The 21,485-nt window shown below is 36.0% G+C and overlaps 1 protein-coding gene across 4 annotated transcripts in view; it reads left to right on the top strand.

Moving 5' to 3' along the window:
• The window catches only part of LRRC7 (leucine rich repeat containing 7), a 528,235-nt gene that overhangs the window by 462,580 nt on the left and 44,170 nt on the right, over positions 1-21,485 (top strand). For all 4 annotated transcript variants that reach the window (XM_047792054.1, XM_047792057.1, XM_047792056.1 and 1 more), the window contains one exon: positions 16,052-16,273. In XM_047792054.1, coding sequence (XP_047648010.1) covers positions 16,052-16,273 — 222 coding nt within the window. The remainder of the gene's footprint in view (positions 1-16,051; positions 16,274-21,485) is intronic.

The raw sequence follows: 21,485 nt of genomic DNA, 5'->3' as shown, positions 1-21,485 counted from the left end.
AAGACAAAAAAAAAATGGCCAAAGCAAAAGTAGATGTTTGTTAAACAAGAATTAATTGCCAAAGCAAAAATAGGAAGTCAAAAATTTCATGACAATGGGATCCTTCAGAGGCAGTTCCATACACTTAGTAATAGTAGCTGAATCAGGAAGAAGGTTTGAAAAAAAATCAATTAAATAATTTCCTCTATTTAATGATCATTTCAAATATTTCTTTTGTTAATCTGAATAGCCAAGATGGTATATTTTAATCAGTTGATTGCAGTATCATTTAATTCATAAGTATTTTTAAAATTTACTCTATTTCTGTTATGTAATTAAAAATTGTTCTCAAAAATAATACAGATATGAAATTGTAGAAATTTAAATGAAAAAATTATTCTCTAACTTACAGCAAGAGAGACAGCTGAATAAAATATTATTTAGACTCACAGTCACTTTTGTATTGGATTTGCTTAACACAACATTAATTATTTAACTCACAAAGCATATTCCTTTATCTCATAATACCAGTGCAACAACATAGCTGTCTCCAAGTAAGGAACATCATTATCATAAAATCAGGAGATTGTTCTCATCCATATTGACTCTAAATTATAATTCCTTAATTAAAGTGCAAACCCAAAGAGTGTCTATGAAATGGCTATTAAGTGAGAGGTAGGAAAAAAAAAAAAAAAACTTGCCACAGACTTAATGATAGAAAGAGTGGCTGATTAAAACTACTTATTTAATCAATTCTTAACATAGTTGTTCCCTAAAACAAACAACTATTCTACTTCAGAAAATTGATATAACTCAGTAACATTTATACTATCTTAATTTTGGAAGAAATCTAAAAGCAAAAAGAAAATGCAAAATTAATCCATTATAATGAAAATGTCAGTGATTGAGTAGGTAATTTGAAGACCTAAACAACATGACAATTGACAGATGATTAAAGATGTCAAAATGATAAGATTGCACTTCTTACCACTTGATTTTTATCTGACTTTCTCCACAACCCATAGGTGCCTAGAGCTCTCAAGCATCAAGTAAATTATAGTCAAACTTTTATTGTTATTACTAACATCTCCCTTTTTGTTTTATTTCAGGAATATAGACGTCAGCATCATCACACAACAAATTGTAGGTAGAAAGTGTAGACTTAGCTCTAACTCCATCATTTGTACTATTGTGGATCCTCTGTTGTTTTTTCATTTTGGTGAATAATTTCCAATTCTAGAGCTATGTTTTGTAAGTTGACATTTAATCATAGAAGAATCTGCTTACAGAGAATCAATAAGCCACAAATGACTGCCTACAGATATCAACCAGCTGCCATCCTAAGGCATAAGCACTGAAAGAAAAAGCCCTATTGCCTCACCTTTTTCAACTGTCATTTGAAGTACTGACATTTATCACCAGTATTTGACTCTAAAAAATTTAAGATCAGCAAATAATTTGAATGCCCCACTCCACAAAACTGCAGTGTGCCACAGGATGCACTGTCAACAAATCCCCAGGGCAGAGGAAAGAACTTTTTCTTGACCCCTTCTTCAAGCTTCAGAGCTCCTTTCCTCATATTTGTGCAGGTTTGTCCTCTAATGCCCAAATGAGAGAACATTGATTCTTGGCATCAAAACTGCCCTGTCTGAATACAAATAAAACAAGAAGAAAAAGCCTGATGGTTTGGTTCTTATAATCATAAAACAGTTACCTACGATACATAGTAGGCACTGTACTAAGGGGCTTGAGATAAATACTCTCTTATGCTCACTACAACCTTATGAGAAAAGGAGCCAGGGGCATGGAAGTGAGGAACGAAGGATTGGAGCCCAGTAATGTCTGGTTCTACCACTCTATTATATGACTAATATATTGATATACATCCAACCAAGCAACCAAAAAATTTCAGGAAACATTACAGCATAGCCCCGTTGCAATAGCAAATAACCTTCAGTGGTATGTTTGATATATATTTAGCTAGGACTTTTTGCCACAACTTGGTATCATTTCTTATGTTCTTTGTTAAAAAGAGAGGGGAAAAAAAATCCTGACACCAGTCATATATTAAAAAAAATTTTTTTTAGTCCTCTTCAACTTGTTCTTCTTGACCCTATAAGAGTCAAAAGAGTCAAATATGTTAGCTATTCCTAAATGTGCTTATTTTCCAAGTCTTCATTCTTTTTTAATCTGAAACACTTGCAAATTCTTTACCTTTATGAATCTCAGAAGGAACAGAATCAGGAATCCTAAGCATGTCTGAAACTTATCTACAAATTTTTCCATCATATTGAATTCAGTCCATTTTGTTCATTTTGTTTCTCAATAATTTAGCTCATCAAAATTCTTGATTATATCATCTAAGTTCGTATTACTCCTACCTGTTTGATACCATCTCCGTTTTCCACAGAATAACGTTAAATCCTGTCACCAAAACCAATTGTGAAAGTGATAAAACTGCACTGAATGTTGAGGCAAGTCCCGCAAAATGATGATTACACTAATTCGTAATAACTAAGCTATACCCCAGGCTGTACAAAAAAAAAACTTCCTACTTTTTATTAACTCCTAAGATCTTGCTCCTTTTTTCTTTCAGGTAGGAACACAGGAGAAACTTTGAGCCTTAACTTTGTCTTTAATTGACCCTTGAGCATGTATTACACTTTTCTGGTCAATTTCCTTATCTGGGAAGAGAAGACAATGATACATACCTGTAGAGTGTTCTAAAAATTAAGGTCATGATGTAAAACACTTATCATAGTGCCTCTCATACATGTTTAATTAGTGGCAGCTATTATAACATTTATTATTTTGGATAAAAATTTATATTCATTGTGAACAAGCTAAATCTTCATTTAGCTTTGTTCTTAATAGCAGGTTGTTAATGAGACCAAAGTAATGAGTTAGCATTCCTTTGAAATCTTATACATGAACACAGGCTGTTCTCTTCACCTGGACAGGTATCTTGAAAACATATACAGTGGTGAATATGGAGGTATCTAGAGGAAAAAAAAATGAAGGTGAATCACTGTAATCTAAATAATAGTCATATTAGTGAAGAGTAAGTAGTAGTATCTCCACTTACGAAAGAATTTCTGTTTAATTTGTATATGCTGTCCCTCCCATAAAAGCGGCAACTTCTCAAAATCTGCACCAAAATGCATAATTTACTGCATGCTAACAAATAACTTGTAAGGCACAACCTCTCTGAGTAAAACAAAGTTTATGGGAATGGGAATTATGGAGTTGAGTGATTGGTGAATTTTCATAGGTTGGAATATTTAGGATTTCTTTTTTCTAATTTTTAATAATGATTTTTATTTTTTCCATTATAGTTGGTTTACAGTGTTCTGTCAATTTTCTACTGTACACCAAGGTGACCCAGTCACACATACACATATCCATTCCTTTTTCTCATATCATCATGCTCCATCATAAGTGACTAGATGTAGTTCCCAGTGCTATACAGCAGGATCTCATTGCTTACCCATTCCAAAGGCAACAGTTTGCATCTACTAACCCCATATTCCCAGGCCATCCCATTCCCTCCCTCTCCCCCTTGGCAAATACAAGTTTGTTCTCCGTGTCCATGATTTTCTTTTCTGTTAACTGTTTTTTAATCACTCACCCACTGAAGGAAATCCTAGATTGGTTCCAGTTTGGGACTATTATGAGGAAATCTGCTCTAAACATTCGTGGGTAGGTTTTTGTGTGAACACAAGTCTTTCTAAGTCTCTGGGATAAATGTCCAGGAATGTCATTGCTGAACGATATGGTACCAGGCTGAACGCCTGCTTAGTTTTTTAAGAAACTGCCAAATGTTTTTCCAGGGTGGCTCTACCATTTTACCTGTTCAGCAGCATCTGTGAGCCAGCCAGTTACTCCTCATCATTGTCAGCATTTCTTGTTTTCACCATGTTTTCTTTTATTCATTCTGATATGCACTAGTAGTACCTCATTGTGGCTTTAACTTGAATTTAAGTGCTGAACATCTTTTCATATGCTTCTCTGCTGCCATCTGTATGTCCTCTTTGGTGAAGAACATCTTCATATCTTTTGAGCATTATTCCAAATGGATTTAGTGTCCTACTCCTAAGTTTTAAGAGTTCTTTGTTTACTCCAGATAATATCCTTTGTCAAATATGTGGTTTGCTAATATTTTCTCAAGCTCTGTGGCATATTTTTTAATTCTCTTAACATTTTAGATTTAAGTCTATGATTTATTTTGAGTTAATTCTTATGCCAAGCTTGACTTCTTTTGCCTACGGACGTCCCATTGTGTCAGAGACATTTGTTGAAAAGACCATCTTTCCTTCATTGAATTGCTTTTGTACCTCTGCCAAGAATCCTTTGGGTATATTTTGGTGGGTCTACTTATAGATTCTCTGATCTGTTCCATTGGTCTGTCTGTCCCTCTGCCAGTACCACACAGTCTTGATTACTGCAACTACAGTAATCCCAAACCAGATAGGTTGATTCTTATTTTATTCTTCTTTTACAAAATTACATTAGCTATTCTAGTTTAATTAGCTTTCAATAAAAATATTAGAATAATATTATCGCTATATAAAAAAATCTTGACGGGTTTTGATAGGAATTTGTCAAACGTGTGTGGAGCAAATTGACATCTTTACTATGTTAAGTCTTCCAGTCCATAAATACAGTATGTCTCACTATTTATTTAAATCTTCCTTGATATCTTTCATCAACATTGTGTAGTTTTCAGCATATAAACCCTGCATAAGCTTTGTTTGTTTTACGCCTGTGTTTCACTTTTTTTTTTTTGAGTGACTATATATGGTATTTCAATTAAATTTTGATGTCCACATATTGTTCGTTGCTAACATAACATAAATACACTTGATCTTGTATCTTGCAACCCTGCTAAATTCATTAGTTCTAGGAATTTTTTTGTTAATTCTTTGGGATTTTCTAGGCAAATAGTTATGTAATCTGCAAATAAGGGCAATTAATTTTTTCCTCTTTATCTCCATGCCTTTTATTTCCTTTTCTTGCCTTATCCTACTGACTAGATCTTCCAGCACTATGTTGAATAAGAATGAGTGTGTACATCTATGACTTATTCTTGACCTTAGGTAGGAAGCATTCATTTTTTAACTAAGTATAAGGTTAGCTGTACATTTTTGTAAAAGTTTTTTATCAAGGAGAGGAAGTTCCCCTCCGTTCCTATATTTCTAAGAGTTTTTATCATGAATAGATGTTGTATTTTGTGAAATATATTCTGCTTCCATTGATAGGATCATGGTATTTTTCTTCTGTAGTCCATTAATATGATGCATTGTATTTGTTGATTTCAAATATTGAAGAAGCTTTGTATTGTTCAGATAAGCCCCACTTAGTCATGATGTTTAATTTTTTTATATATTGCTGAATTTTACTTGCCAATATTTTGTTAAGGATTTTTGCATCTATATTCATAAAGGATATTTGTCTATAGTTTTGTTTTTCTTTCTTCCTTTCTTTCTGTTTTTGTTTGTTTGTTTTTGTATTGTCCTTATCTGGTTTTGTTCATAAAATAACCTGGGAAGTGTTCCCTCCTCTTCTATTATTAGAAAAGAATGTGTAGAATTACTGTTATCTTTTATTTAAATGTTCGATAGAATTCTCTAGTGTAACCTTCTGGACCTGGAGATTTCTTTCCTGGGAGTTTTTAAATTATAGTTTCCAATCTTAATGGTTTCAGGACTATTCAAATTATCTATTTCATATTGGGTGAGTTATGATAGTTTGTGTTTTTTGAGGAAATGGCCCATTTTATATGGGTTGTCAAATTTGTGTGTAGATGTATTTGCAATATTACCTTCTTATCCTTATGATGTCTTCAGGATTTGTAGTGATATCCCTTCACTCCTGATTTTGATGATTTGTGTCTTCTTTTTTTTTTTTTTCAGTCTTGCTGGAAGTGTGTAGATTTTATTGATCTTTTCAAAGAACCAGCTCTTTGTTTTATTTATTTTATCTGCAGTTTATTTTGTTTCATTGATTTCTGCTCTTTTTATTATTTCCTTTCTTCTGCTTGCTTTTGGTTTATTTGACTCTTATTTTTCTAAGCAATTGAGGTAGTATCTTAATTATTGATTGGAGGTGTCTTCTTTTCTACTATATGCATTACTTGAACTTTGTTTTACAAATTTTCATTTACTTTAAAGTCAGTGTATTGTTTTATTTCCCTTGAGACTTCTTCTCTGACCTGTGAATAATTTGGAACTACGTTGTTTAGCTCCCAAGTGTTTGGATATTTTCCTTTTACCTTTCTGTCATTGATTCCTAGTTTGATTTTATAGTTATTGGGGGAACACTTTCTGTGTGATTTCGGTTCTTTTAAATTTGTTGAGATTTGTTTTACAAATTGCAGTATAATCTGTCTTAGTAAATAGTCTGTGGGAATTTGAAGAGAACATATATTCTGCTGCTGTCTGATAGAATGTTTGTTTTTGTTTTGGTTTTTTGGATTTTTTTAGGGCCACACTAGTGGCATGTGGAAGTTCCCAGGCTAGGGGTCTTATCAGAGCTACAGCTGCCAGCCTATGCCACAGCCACAGCAATGCCAGATCCGAGCCACATCTGTGACCTACACCACAGCTCACGGCAACACCAGTGCCGGATCCTTATCCCACTGAGCAAGGCCGGGGATTGAACCCACAACCTCATGGTTCCTAGTCGGGTTCGTTTCCGCTGAGCCAAAACAGGAACTCCTGATAGAATGTTCTTTAAGTGATAATTAAATCTGGTTAGTTGATGGTATTGTTGAATTATTCTATTTTCTTGCTAATTTTCAGTCTAGATCTATCAATTGTTGAGAGGAGGGTGTTGAAATCTCCAACTCTAACAATTATGGATTTGTCTATTTCTTTTTTTTTTTCTGTGAATTCTTTGTTGTTGTTGTTGTTACTTTCCCAACACAACTTTTTTTCCACTGTACAGCATTGGGACCCAGTTACACATACATGTATACATATTTTTTTCTCCCATTATCATACTCCATGATAAGTAACTAGACATAGTTCTCAGTGCTACACAGCAGGATCTCATTGTTAATCCAATTCCAAAGGCAATAGTTTGCATCCGTTAACACCAAGCTCCCACTCCATTCCACTCCCTCCCCCTCCCCCTGGGCAGCCACAAGTCTGTTCTCCAAGTCCATGATTTTCTTTTCTCTGGAAAGGTTCATTTGTGCCATATGTTAGATTCCAGATATAAGTGATATCATATGGTTCTTGTCTTTGTCTTTCTGACTTATTTCACTCAGTATGAGAGTCTCCAGTCCCATCCATGTTGCTGCAGATGGCATTATTTCATTCTTTTTTATGGCTGAGTAGTATTCCAGTGTGTGTGTGTGTGTGTGTGTGTGTGTGTGTGTGTGTGTGTGTGTGTGTATCTTCCTAATCCAATCATCTGTTGATGGACATTTGGGGTTGTTTCCATGTCTTGGCTATTGTGAATAGAGCTGCAGTAAACATGCGGGTGCATGTGTCTTTTTTAAGGAAAGTTTTGTCTGGATATATGCCCGAAAGTGGGGTTGCTGGGTAATATGGTAGATCTATGTATGTACAGATTTCTAAGGTACCTCCATACTGTTCTCCACAGTGGTTGTACCAGCTTACATTCCCACCAACAGTGCAGGAGGGTTCCCTTTTCTCCACATCCCCTCCAGCACTTGTTATTTGTGGATTTATTAATGAGGACCATTCTGGCTGGTGTGAGGTGGTATCTAATGATAGTTTTGGTTTGCATTTCTCTAATAATCAGTTATGTTGAGCATTTTTTCATGCGCTTGTTGGCCATTGTATATCTACCTTGGAGAAATGTCTATTCAGGTCTTTTACCCATTTTTCCACTAGGTTGTTGGTTTTTTTGGCTGTTGAATTGTAGAATTTGTCTATTTTTTTCTTAGTTTTATCAATTTTGCTTTACACATTTGAATCTCTATTTTTTGTTGTGTATACATTTAGGATCTCTGTATCTTCTTGGTGGATTGACTCTTCTTTCATCATATAAAATTCCTCTCTATTCCTAGTATATTTTCTTTGCTCTGAAATCTACTTTATCTCATGTTGATATAGCCACATGTCTTTGTCTTTAATTTGTTATTTGCATATTTATTTTTGATCCTTTCAATTTCTGCCGGCCTCATTGTATTTGAAGTGATTTCTTATAGTCTTCATAAAGTTGAGTAATGTTCTTTATCCTCCTTGCCAAGTTCTGTCTTTTTATTCGGGTAATTAGTCTCTTTGCATATAATTTAATAATTGACACATTAAGTCTTAAGTCTTAATTTGTTTTGTTTTCTGTTCTTTTTTTTTTTTGCTTCTCTGTTCTTTATCCTTCTTCCTCTTAGTTGTTTGAATATTTTTAGAATTTAATTTATTTATCTATAGTGGATTGGTTTTGTTTTTGCTTTTTAGGGCCACACCTGCAGCATATGGAGGTTCCCAGGCTAAAGGTCTAATCGGAGCTACAGCTGCCAGCCTATGCCACCGCACAGCAATGCCAGATCTGAGCCTCACCTGCAACCTACACCACAGTTAACAGCAACACTGGATCCTTAACCCGCTGATCGAGGCCAGGGATCAAACCCACAACCTCATGTTTCCTAGTTGGATTTGCTTCTGCTGCGCCACGACGGGAATTCCTATAGTGTTTTTAATATATCTTTTGGGGCATCTTCTTTAGTGATTATTCCTAGTATTGCATTATATATACATAGCTTATAAAAGTCTACTCCCGTCATCACTTAGCAGTTCAAATGAAATACAGAAACCTTACCTCCCTTTATATCCCTTCAACCTCCTCTGTTTATAATTGTCTTAAATATTTCCTCTACAAACATTTTGAATCACCTCAGATAATACTGTAATTTTACTTCAATCATCAAACATAATTTTGAAAATTCAAGAAGATAAAGAAAGCTCATTGTGTTTTCCCATATATTTGCTTGTTGTGTTCTTTCTCCTTTCCTGATGTTCCCAGTTTTTTTTTCTTTTATCATTTTCTTTTGATTTAGAGAAATTCCTTTAGCCATTATTTTAGAATAAGTCAAATGTTGACAAATTCTCTTTATTTGCTCTCATCTGAGAATTTTTCAATGTATCTTTGATTGCTAAAGAATATTTTCATGAGTATAGGATGTTGGATTGCCAGTTCTTTTCCTTTAGCACTTGAAAAATATTGTGCCACTTCCTCCTGTCCTCTGTGTTTTTTGATGAGATATCCGCTGCCCTTCAAATTGTTTTCCTTTATAGATAAGATGTAATTTTCTCTGTTTTTAAGATTTTTTCTTTGTCTTTCATTTTTAGAAGTTTAATTATTATATGTCTATGCATGGATTTCTTTGGGTTTACCCGGTGTGGGATTCTCTCTGTTTCTTAAATCTATAGGATTTTTTCTTTTGCCAAATTTCAGAATTTTTCAGCCATTATTTCTTCTTTTAATTTCTTGGCCCCACTTTCTTTCTCCTCTTCTTTGATACTATGACTGTTGGGACTTTTGAACAGAGTCCCTGGGACTCTGTTGATTTTTTTTTTTCAATATGTTTCTGTCACAGATTGGATCATTTCTACTGCCCTGTCTTTCAGTTTACTATTTCTTTCAAATATTCTCTACATTCTTACTATATTTTCTAGCTCTAAAATTCCGTTTGTTTCTTCTTTGAATCTTCTCATTCTTTGCTTAGACATTATATTTCTTAGGTGGGTTTCTGTTTTGTTTTTTTTATTTGTTTCAAACATATGTGTAATTAGTCACTGAAGCATTTTTTAAAAATTACTGTCCTAAAAAATCTTGGTCAGGTAATTCTAATTTCTGTCCTTTATGCGTCAACATCTGTTGATTGTTCTTTTTTCTTTGAGATTTTCCTGGTTCTTGGTATGATTGAAACCTAGACATTTAAAAAGTATTAGTTATAAAACTCTGGATTGTATTTGAACTATCTGTTGCAGCTGGCCTTCTCTGACACCACTCCAGGTGGGCAAGGAAGGGGCACTGCTTCATTTTGGCCACGTGGAAGTACAAGTCCAATTTCTCCATTTAGTCTCCAATGACACTGAGGCAAAATCTCCTTATTATCACTAGGTGGGGATTGAAGTTTCAGCTTCCTGGATGGTCTCCATTGATACCTCAGTGGAGGTTCCCTCTTAATGGAGGGGATAGGGGAAAGTATGTCTATTCCATCTTCCTGGAAGCAGAAGCCCTACTACCTGATTGCTAAAAGTTAACTTGCATGTTAAAAGAAGAAAAAAAGATAAAAAAAAAAGAGAGAGGGAGTTCCTATTGTGCTCAGTGGCTTAAGAACTGGACTAATATCCACAAGGATGCAGGTTCAATTACTGGCTTCACTCAGTGGGTTAAGGATCTGGCATTGCCACAAGTTGCAGCACAGGTTGCAGATACTTGGATCTGGCATTGCTGTGGCTGAGGTGTAGGCCAGAAGCTGCAGCTCTGATTCAACCCCTAGCCTGGGAACTTCCATATGCCACAGGTATGGCCCAAAAAAGAAAAAAAAATCAGTCAATCAATAAAAAGAGTCCCTGTAGAAAGTGATAGGACTGTTTTGTTGTTTGTTTACAGAATTATTTAAACTGAGTCATTTAGATGAGTGTGGCTGTTTCCTTGAAATCAATTATTTAATTAGCCCTTGTACATGATTCTTCTCCAAACATCTTTAGAACTCTTTTGGACCTAATTTTAGAGAAGGAATTGTGTCCATTTGAATATTTGCAGTGGCATATATTGTCATCCTTTGAGGTTGTGTTTGATTTTTGGAAGCAACCATAGGTGGTCCAAGAGCCAAAATGGGGAGTAAAACAGATAACAAAATTAAGTAATACAGGTCTCAGTCTAACACTCTTTTCTAAAAGAATAGTGTGAACCACAACATCATTTTAGTGAAAACATCATTTATTTTATATATACAAAACCTCCCAATTTCCACATAATAAGCTTGAGTTGCTATGGGATGAATTGTATGTATGAACAGCACCACTTGGTGTCAAATCACATTTCTTCTATGGCTTTGACAAAAATATCTCCTTGGGTCCTTTGGATATTGGAGTTTTTCCCTTTAAATCTTGACAGTATTTTGGGGGGTCAACTTGAAAACATCATATTCTACACTATTCTCCTCAAATACATGATGTTTTGTCCAATCTCCCCTTGAAAGTTCAAAACAAATGTCAAATCTTCTCTATTTCTTTTTATCATTCAAAATGTGTAGCTCAGGCTTTATAGAAACCCTCATGTTCAAATTCTCCTTAAATATGAGTCAGTGTTCTCATAGCTAACCCTCTGCTTCAACAAATCCAGCTTCTTGACATTTTCTACATTTTCATCACCTTTCTTAAACCACTGTACCAGTCAAAAACATTTCTCTTTACAGTTCCTCCACACCATAATTGTCCCCTTAGATGCCTTGTGTCATTTATGTTTGCTTAACTTTACACAAAATTTAGTGTTAATTATTTGCTTTCTGTAGCTGTCATTCCCCACCCCCATTCATAGCCGCCTATAGCCCCAGGAGAGAGTGAAAAAACTGCTACTGATGTGAACAGAATCATTTTACATAATGTTCCTTCCTTGCTCACTTTATGTTTTTCCAAACTACCTGAGAACATGAGCTTCGTTATTTCATAATCATGGAAAAGATTACTAAATACATAGCGCATTCTCCTATTTGCTTAAATATGAAGTTCTAAGTCACAAACCTAGGATCTAAAATAGACGCTAGATGGAGTTCCCATAGTAGCTCAGTGGTTAACGAATCTGACTAGGAACCCTGAGGCTGCAGGTTTGATCCCTGGCCTCGCTCAGTGGGTTAAGGATCTGGCATTGCCATGAGCTGTGGTGTAGGTTGCAGATGCGGCTGAGATCCCCCGTTGCTGTGGTTCTGACGTAGGCCGGCCGCTACAGCTCCGATTGGACCCTTAGCTTGGGAACCTCCATATGCCTCGGGTGCGGCCCTTGAAAAGACAAAAAATAAAAAAATAAAGTAAAATAAGATAGACACTAGACCTAATTCATTAACTAAAGAAATTTAATATATCCTTCCTGAACAACTTGATCCTTTTGTTCCATGTGTGGTTCCTTTTCATTTCACAGTTCAAGTACTGGAGGGAGAGAATCAATTTGGGGGCAAAGGTGGCTGCAATATAATTTTGTGTTTAAGAGCATGAACTTTGGTTGTCAAACAGCCTTGATTCAAGTCCCAGTCCTGCCAGTTTACCAGTTGTGCAAATTACTTGGGAAAGTTCCTTAACCTTTCCAAACCTTAGTTTCCTCCTCAGTAAAATTAAGTAATAGTAATAAATGCTAACTATCCCTTAGTGCTATTGTAGGGATTAAAGGAGGTAGTATGTAAGGCAAATTTTAGTAAATTGTCTGGCACCTAGTGTTTGGACGGTAGCCATTGTTTATTAAATGCCAGTTACTGAGCCAGTTATTAAAGATGGTAAGCAGGACACGGTGCTTGCCCCCAAAGAGTTTCAAATGAAAGCATAATTAAAGCTCAAATTGTCCCATCTGAAGAAAAAAATAAACCATAAAAAATAAAACTAAAGGGGAGTTCCCACTGTGGTACAATGGGATCTGTGTCAACTCAGGAGCACTGAGATGCAGGTTTGATCCCCAGGCAGGCAAGGTGGGTTAAGGATCCAGCATTGCTACAGGTGTGGTGTAGGTTGCACTGCAGCACAAATCTGATCCCTGGCCTGGGAAATTCCGTATCCCCTGGGGTGGCCAAAAAAGAAAATAATAAATAAATAAATCTATTCTGCAGATAGGTTCATTTGCGCCACATTTTAGATTCCACATATAAGCTATATCATATGGTATTTGTCTTTTTCTGGTTTACTTCACTTAGTATGAGAATTTCTAGTTCCATATATCTTGCTGCAAATAGCATTATTTCGTACTTTTTTATGGCTGAGTAGTATTCCATTGTGTATATGTACCACATCTTCATTCCTTCATCTGTTGATGAACATTTAGGTTGTTTCCATGTCTTGGCTATTGTGAATAGTGCTGCTAAGAACATAGGGCTGCATGTATCTCACAGATAAAGAGAACAGATTTATGGTTGTCAAGGGGGAAGGGGAGGGAGTGGTATGGACTAGGAGTTGGGATTAGTAGATGCAAACTATTACATTTAGAATGGATAAGCAGTGAGGTCCTGCTGTATAGCATGGGAAACTATATCTAATCACTTGTGCAGGACATGATAGAAGATAATATGAGAAAAAGAATGTATATATATATGTGTAACTGGGTCACTTTGCTATACAGTAGAAATTGATAGAACATTATAAATCAACTATAATGAAAAATAAAGTTACATAGAAAATAAAGAAATAAATCTAAAGATTATTATAGTTCTATAATACAGACAGGGTTTCTTTACCCTTGGACACTACTATAATATTCTTGTCAATGAAATAACTAATAAGCAATCTTTATTGATTTTCTCATGTGGATTATGCATCATGGGACTAAAACTATGTTAGTATGCTGGGTCCCTCTAAGTTTTTCTGGGTGTAAAAATTCTTTACTTGTCTGTCACTTTCAATTAAACATCCAGTCTTCCTCTTTTCCACTGACTCAAGCAATAACTGAAGACCCATGAATATTATACTAGTGGAAATGAGAAGCAGGTATAAATGTAAAATCAACTTGATTGCTCAGTAGCCAGGCCAGTCAGCATTAGTCAGCCTACAGCACCAACTCCTCTAAATCCAGGAAGTCATTTTCTTTAACTGCGTAAGTAACTCAGTAGGCCAGTTAGTTCATTCAGCATACGGCAGCTCAAAATGTGATACTAGGTTTATTATGGCTTTCCCCTCCTGTCAAACAAGAGAACATGAAATTTCATGGAGGTAGGAGGGAATTGCATTTGCAGTAGGGAAAAACTTGACCAGAAGATGTTCAGTCTTCTAGAATGGTGGAGAGAGTTGTGACATCTTTCATTTAGATTTCTGAGAAGGAGATAGATACATTAGAGAAATACATATTTGCCTTCATGAGGTTGTTTTAGTTGTGTTTATGATAGTTTTGTGATCCCTGGTTAATTGTGTTGGATAGTATTGGATTGATAATCACTTTGATATTGCGCTGTTATAACTCAAAATGTTCTTTTGCATCTTTTCCTGCAATTTCCCATGACTGAAATATCTTTGTTTTTGAATGTAAAAAAATTGCACATGATAGCACAAGTTGGATATCTAAAATTATTCAGAATGATTGCTTACTTTTCCCTACGTATTGCCAGATAATTCTGAATATTTTTCTCACCGACATGACCTCTTGTTTGGAATCAAAGCAATATGCCTTCCATCTTCTCTGATTTATTTTCCATGATCACTGCCATTTCTGTATGTCTCTTATGTTGCTCTTCGTTAAGAACTTTAAAATAATTAAAATTCATCTTTTCCTTGAAAACTTGTTTAATATTTTCCCTTTATTCCTCCAATCTGACTTTTTTATAATGATTTTTATTTTTTCCATTATAGCTGGTTTACAGTGGTCTGTCAATTTTCTACTGTACATGAGTTCCTGCTGTATAGCACTGGGAACTATATCTAGTCACTTATGATGGAGCAATCTGACTTTTTCATAGTATTAAAAATCTTGATTAGTCAGGAAGATTCACAGACTTTCCTAACTGATGAATTCCAAGGTGAAATTTACTTTTGAATTCCAAAGTACCTGCGCTGAAAAGATCAACAAGAAAGAAAATGAATATCTAGAAAGTAATCCCTCAGATCCTTCTGTAGTAATGGATGAAGTACCAAGCACAGTACTAAAACATGTGTTTAAAAGTATTAATGATAAGCTTCTCTTCCCATGTTCGACATCCATGTTAAATCATACTCCATTTTTAAATGAAGGTTATCAGCTCACAAACATAATGGCTTGCTTGATAGAAAAGATACCAGGTAGAATGACTCAAGGAGCTGATGCTAGAATGAAGGTGAGAAAATCGGAGTGAACAAGATATAGGGTTATTTTTTAGCACCACATCATTTAAAGATGGGAGACCGAAGTGAGCATCCTCTTTCTCCTCCAACATCCACCCTTAAGGGTTGATAAAGGACTGATGTTGCTTTAAATGAGGTACTGATGAATCTCTCTGAAAGTTCATGTCAAGATGATCTGCATGCGGAGCTCCCTTAGACCTTTCCGTATCTAGTGCTTCCATGGGCTGCAGAAACTCACAGGAATTTATCACATGATTCTTTTTTTTTTTTTTTTTTAAGGGCCGCATCTGCAGCATATGCATGTTCCCATGCTAGGGGTCTAATCGGAACTGTAGCTGCTGGCCTGTACCACAGCCACAGCAACACCAGATCCAAGCCACATCTGCAGCCTACATCACAGCTCACGGCAACAGCAGATCCTTAACCTACTGGTTAAGCGAGGCCAGGGATCGAACCTGCAGCCTCATGGTTACTAGTCAGATTTGTTTCTGCTGCACCACAATGGGAACCCCACATGATTCATTTTTAATGGAACTTCAAGGTTACAAAAACTATGCTCTTGGTTTAATAATGTGGAAAACTAATAAATACAGATTATGCTTACCTCAGCGAGCCTACTATATGTGTGTGTGGCATAAAGGAAAATATGCAATTCAATCCTTTTGCATGGAAATTAGGAACTGGGTTCTATCATTTCCACCCAATGTTTCAAATATTACGTCTCCCTTCCTGCTACTATTCAAAATGAAATGCCAGATAGAGTTCCACTTTACTTTTTAAACTGTACCTTTTTTCTTCTTGAGATTTTTCAGGCTGAACTTTGTTCCCTTAAAATGGGGGTTAAAATAATCTTTGGCAAGCTATCAGATGACTGCAAATGTATTTACTGCACCCTTGCTCTGATATTAACATTTTCACAAATTCACAGTAGGGGGACCCTTTCTGTTTCTTCATTATCCTTCCCAGCCGTGGCTAAAAACCCAAATGATGCCGTTTTACTTACCAGAGAGGTATTCGGCATGCTTTTGTCTACACTAACCACATCTTTTCTATACCACAAATCTTCTGACAGATTATCTTCTTCACAGGCAGGCAGCCACATCCAGACCTTGATGGGGTCCCAAAGCCTTCAGCATCGTAGCCGGGAGCAGCAGCCATACGAGGGAAACATAAACAAAGTGACCATCCAGCAATTTCAGTCACCATTGCCTATTCAGATCCCCTCTTCACAGGCCACCCGGGGACCTCAGCCTGGACGGTGCTTAATTCAAACTAAAGGGCAAAGGAGTATGGATGGATATCCAGAGCAGGTGAGAAGACTTTTTACAACTGAAGATTTTTTAGGAAATGTTTGGGAAAGTCCCATCACTCTCACAACATATAGGAATTAATGGTCAGTAAAACATCCATTTCACATAAGGAAAAATTGAAGAAGTCGAATAGTTTTTCTGGTTTATCAGAAACCTTTTTCTACCCACTCCTCACTCCAACATAGCTCTACAGCACAGCTTTTGAATGTTACAAAGAGCTTCAATGGATTAGGTGAGTTTACCAAGGCCTGGGATGAAACTGACAGTCATAAAAGTAAACTGTATATTCCTCTCTCTTTGCAGGAACATTTTTTAAAAGTCTTACTTTTGATTATTAAATAGTACAGAGATAAGCTTTGCTAAGAAGAAAAATGATAAAGAGTAGTTAGGAGGGAAGCATTTCTGAAATGTACCAAAATTTACTGATTAAGTGCAATGTCATAAAAAAAAATTGCTGCTCTTCTGACCTATCTAAAATTAGGATTATGCTTTTCCATTGTAGAATCTGTTTTTCTTCCTTAAGACTGGAACACTGAATACGACCTCATCTATTGAGTTATATTAAGCTTAGAAAGACATCAAGATCTTAACACTCTCAGAAAATTCCTTTCTCTTATTTCTTTCTTCAGATAATTAGGCAAAGTTCCCACTAACTTCACTAACCCCTTAGTACGGTTTATAAAAGTTTCACTTCATTATTGCTTACTCGAAGTTTCACCCTTCTTGTTTTCTAAATATACTAGACAAGATTATTTTCACTCTCCAGTTTTTTCCTTTATGCTGTTAAGAGCCATGTATTACTTGGATCTGAGCTGCTCTAGACATCACCTGCTTCTCTTAATACCTCCTTGAAGCCAAGATTATATATTAATCATTCTCAGAATCATGGGGGTTTTTAAGATAATTTTGTTCCTGTCTTGCTTTGATCTAAGCCAAATGTTTGTTCTAAAGAAAAATAAGCCAGAGAAGTGTCTTTAATCAGGTAATGGTGCGAGGTTTTTACCTCTCCAAAGATTCTAAAAAGTTAATAAAGTTTTAAATCAAGCTTTACTATAGTCCTCTTAGGTTAAAAATCATTCATACCCTCTCCTCACAAATATCATAACCTCAGTCCAGTTCTCTGATTTGGTTATTCCTATTTGCAGGAATAATTAATAAAATACGTTATTACAATTATTTTTTTCTTCCAGAATCAGCACATTTAAAATCCACTGAGATCAAGGCCCTCTGTTTCACCTACCTGGAATAGTAGCTTCAGTATTAGGATGTAGTTTTCCTGAACACTCTAAATTTAAAGGTCTTTTTTTACATCATTTCTTAAAAAAAAATACATAAATTGTATAGCTTGACTTAGAGAATTACTAAGTTTCAGTTTATATGCTTATTAAATTTAAAACATCATGATTCTTTCAGAGGATGTATCTATAGTCACTTGCAAGTGTTTTCATGTGCGGATCTAACAACATCAGGTGTCCTTTAAACTGAGAGGTGAAAACTTAAACCTTCAATGGCTGTATTAAGGAAGGTGCTTAAGTGTAATTTCTTTTGTCTTCCCATTTTTTTCTGCCTCGGTTTCAAGCTAAATGATTTGAAAACTTTGGAGTAATTACAAGAAAGCCAAGGAGGCTTTAAACAACTAGTACTAGTCCTCAAATTGTGTTCCCCCCTCCCCTGAGTTACAAATCTGGAGACAGTTTCATTCTTCATGATGTGGGGTAGTATTTGTCCACTGCAGTGTCATGCTGGAGCTGACTTATCCTGGCTCCTTGCTGTGTGCATCTCTTCCCAATTCCACCTTCGGTGACATCACATTTATAAGTTGAAAATGTGGGGATAACTACACTGGGGAAAGGAGGAAACACTACCCATCAGGGGCTCCCTCCCCCCAGCCAGCTCCCAAACATTTCCCAGCACACCACCAGCTACAACGCTGTTTTCTTTCAGCTCTTTTTCTAACCTCTCCACTTCTTCCTTTAGCTCTATAGCATTCAGGAAAGAAAGTACCAGGGGTAGGTCTCAGAATTTGGAGTTTGAGTTTCACACGTTAACTTTTATTAGTTGTGTCACCCTGGCCAAGGCGTTAACTCTTTGATAAGGTTGTTTTTCTTTTCCTTATAAACTGAAAACCTTACACACACACACACACACACACACACACACACACACCCCGACCACAACATTCAAAAAGTTTTTGTAAGAGTCAAATGATACACGCCCATATGTTTACAAAGTAAGCCTGAAACTGAGGGTAAAGAAATAGGAAACAGAAGAAATAGAAATGAGAGTTCCTGCTGTGGCTCAGCGGGTTAAGGATCCGATGTTTTCTCTGTGAGGGTGGGGGTTCGATCCCTGGGCCTTGCTCAGTGGGTTAAGGATCTACCATTGCCTCAAGCTGCTGTGTAGGTGGCAGACGAGGCTCGGATCCAGTGTGGTTGTGCCTGGTAGCACAGGCTGGTAGCTGCAGCTCTGATTCAACCCCTAGCCTGAGAACTTCCATATGCAGTGGGTGTGGCTCTAACGAGAGGAAAAACAAACAAAAAAAAGAAATAGAAATGATTTTAAGACTTAAAATACAGGAGAGAACTTAATGATTATCGCGCCCATCCTCCCTACTCTACAGATATAAAAACAAAAAAGCTGAAATTTCTGCAATTCATTCTCACAATAAAAATATTTCATGTATTTTTACTTTACTAAGTCATTTTTCTGTTGAAAATTCAGACATCTCTAATTTGTGTGTGTGTGCTTTAAAGCAAGACTTTTTCCATATTTAACAAGAAGAAACGGAGGAAAATATATAAAACATTCAAGAACTATATAGTTTCACATGAAAATTATAAAGTAGTGATTGAAGTGCAAAGACCGAGGTGGTAACTGAAAATTTCGAGTATGAGTTTCAGGCGTATAAATCAAGATACTCCATTTTCATAAGGAATTTCTAGCGATTCATTAAAAGGGCCATAAAGAGAAAAACAGTTTTCTTAAATGATCATAACAATGTTAAATTTGTTCAATTATGGGAGTTCCCGGATGACCTAGTAGTAAAGGACTCAAGATTGTCACTGCTGTGATACAGGTTCAGTCCTTGGCCCGGGAACTTCTGCATGCCACAAGTGTGGGGAAAAAAAACTTTGGTCAAGTACAATACATAAAAACCTAAATTGTTCATAATTTTTAAGCACAAGGAGACATTATAGACATGCTATGTACAGCATGATACAGCAAAATAATTTCAATTAAAGCTTAGAGATTTTATTTTTATAATTTTTTTTTGTCTTTTGTCTTTTTAGGACCACACCCACAGCATATGGAAGTTCCCAGGCTAGGGGTCTAATCGGAGCTGTTGCCGCCAGCCTACACCATGCCTCAGCAACACCAGATCTGAGCCACGTCTGGGACCTACACCACAGCTCACGGCAATGCCAGATCCTTAACCTGCTGAGCAAGGCCAGGGATCAAACCCACAACCTCATGGTTCCTAGTCAGATTTGTTTCTGCTGCGCCATGATGGGAACTCTCTTTTTTTTTTTTTTTTACAATTTTGTTTGTTTTTATATATTTTTTATTTTATTTTTAAAAAGTTATCACTTATTGAAGTGCTAAAGGTAAAAAACATAACTGATTAAAACGAATACATATTTTTTTTTTTAGTTCAGGAAAGAGACGTCTGAATGAAAATAGGAAAAGAAGGGATAATGATTGTCATAAATTTAGTGCCCACAATGCTCTTTATACCATATATAGTGTACATGTGCTCACATGGTACATGTCTTTCACACACACACCTGGCTTCAGGTGTATGAACTGTGCAGTTGCACAAAGTCTTGCCCTTGGAAGGGCCCCACACTTGGTGTAATGCTCTGCTGTCACCAACGTGTAGTTCTTTGTAATTCCTCCTCAATGATGAAATCATCTCAGCTTTCAAGCTATCCACCACAATAAAACAGGGCAAAATATCTAAGAATTATAACTTAATACACTTATTTTTACACACTTATTTTTCATAGACATTAAGTATCAAGTCTGTTTTCAACCCTGGGATTAAATGACATAAAATATATGGAAGTGACTTTTAAACCACAAAGTGCCCCCCAGATTCAAGGTATTAATTTCTATAGATAGAAATATGGTATACAATAATGGATATTCTTTTTGACAGATTTCTGCAACAAAATAATGTGCATGTTGCTTGAAGTTCATTATCAGAGTTTTATTTAGAAAGAAATTCTAATGCATAAACCATTTTGATTATTGATGAACATAATAGAGAATAATAAGTACACTAAGTAGTGAGCTGAAGAAAGCCAGAGAGTGAATACTTGACTTCTTCTCATTGCACATGAAAAATTCTTAGCCATCTGTCCATCCTGTCAGCACTTCTCTTTGTTTGCCAGTCCAAGTGAAGAAACTTAAAGATCCTATTCACCTTATCCTCACCTTCACAATAAAGTAATACTTTTTTTTTCTTTTTGCCTTTTCTAGGGCCGCTTCCGTCACATATGGAAGTTCCCAGGCTAGGGGTCTCATCGGAGCTGTAGCCACTGGCCTACACCAGAGCCACAGCAATGCGGGATCCGAGCCACGTCTGCAACCTACACTACAGCTCATGGCAACGCTGGATCCTTAACCCACTGAGCAAGGACGGGGATCGAACCCCCAACCTCATGGTTCCTAGTTGGATTTGTTAACCACTGAGTCACGATGGGAACTCCCTAAAGTAATACTTTATATCAGTTGTTCTTAACCTTAGGTATACATTAGAATCTGCTGAGATTTTTTTACTGAAGTGTGGTTGATTTACCACATTATATTAGTTTTAGGTGTACAATGTAGTGATTCAGTATTTTTGCAGATTATATCCCATTATAAACTATTACAAGATAGTGGCTATAATTCCCTGTTGTTTATCTATTTTGTACGTGGTAGTTTGTGTCTGCTAATCCCATAGCCCTAATTTGTCCCTTCACACTTCCCTTTCCTCTTTGGTAACTGCAAGTTGGTATTCTATATCTGTGTGTCTGTTTCTTTGTTACATATACATTCATTTGTTCTATTCCTTTAGATTCCACATAAAAGATATCATACAGTATTTGTCTTTCTCTGTCTGACTCATTTCATTTGGCATAATACCCTGCAAGTCCTTCCACGTTATTGCAAATGGCAAAAATTTTTCATCTTTTTTTATGGCTTAGTAGTATTCCATTGTGTATAT

The sequence above is a fragment of the Phacochoerus africanus genome, chromosome 8 (genome assembly GCF_016906955.1).
Source record: "Phacochoerus africanus isolate WHEZ1 chromosome 8, ROS_Pafr_v1, whole genome shotgun sequence".
Classification (NCBI taxonomy): Eukaryota; Metazoa; Chordata; class Mammalia; order Artiodactyla; family Suidae; genus Phacochoerus; species Phacochoerus africanus.
Note: the sequence above shows the minus strand (reverse complement) of the source record. Positions and strands in the feature narration are given on the sequence as shown.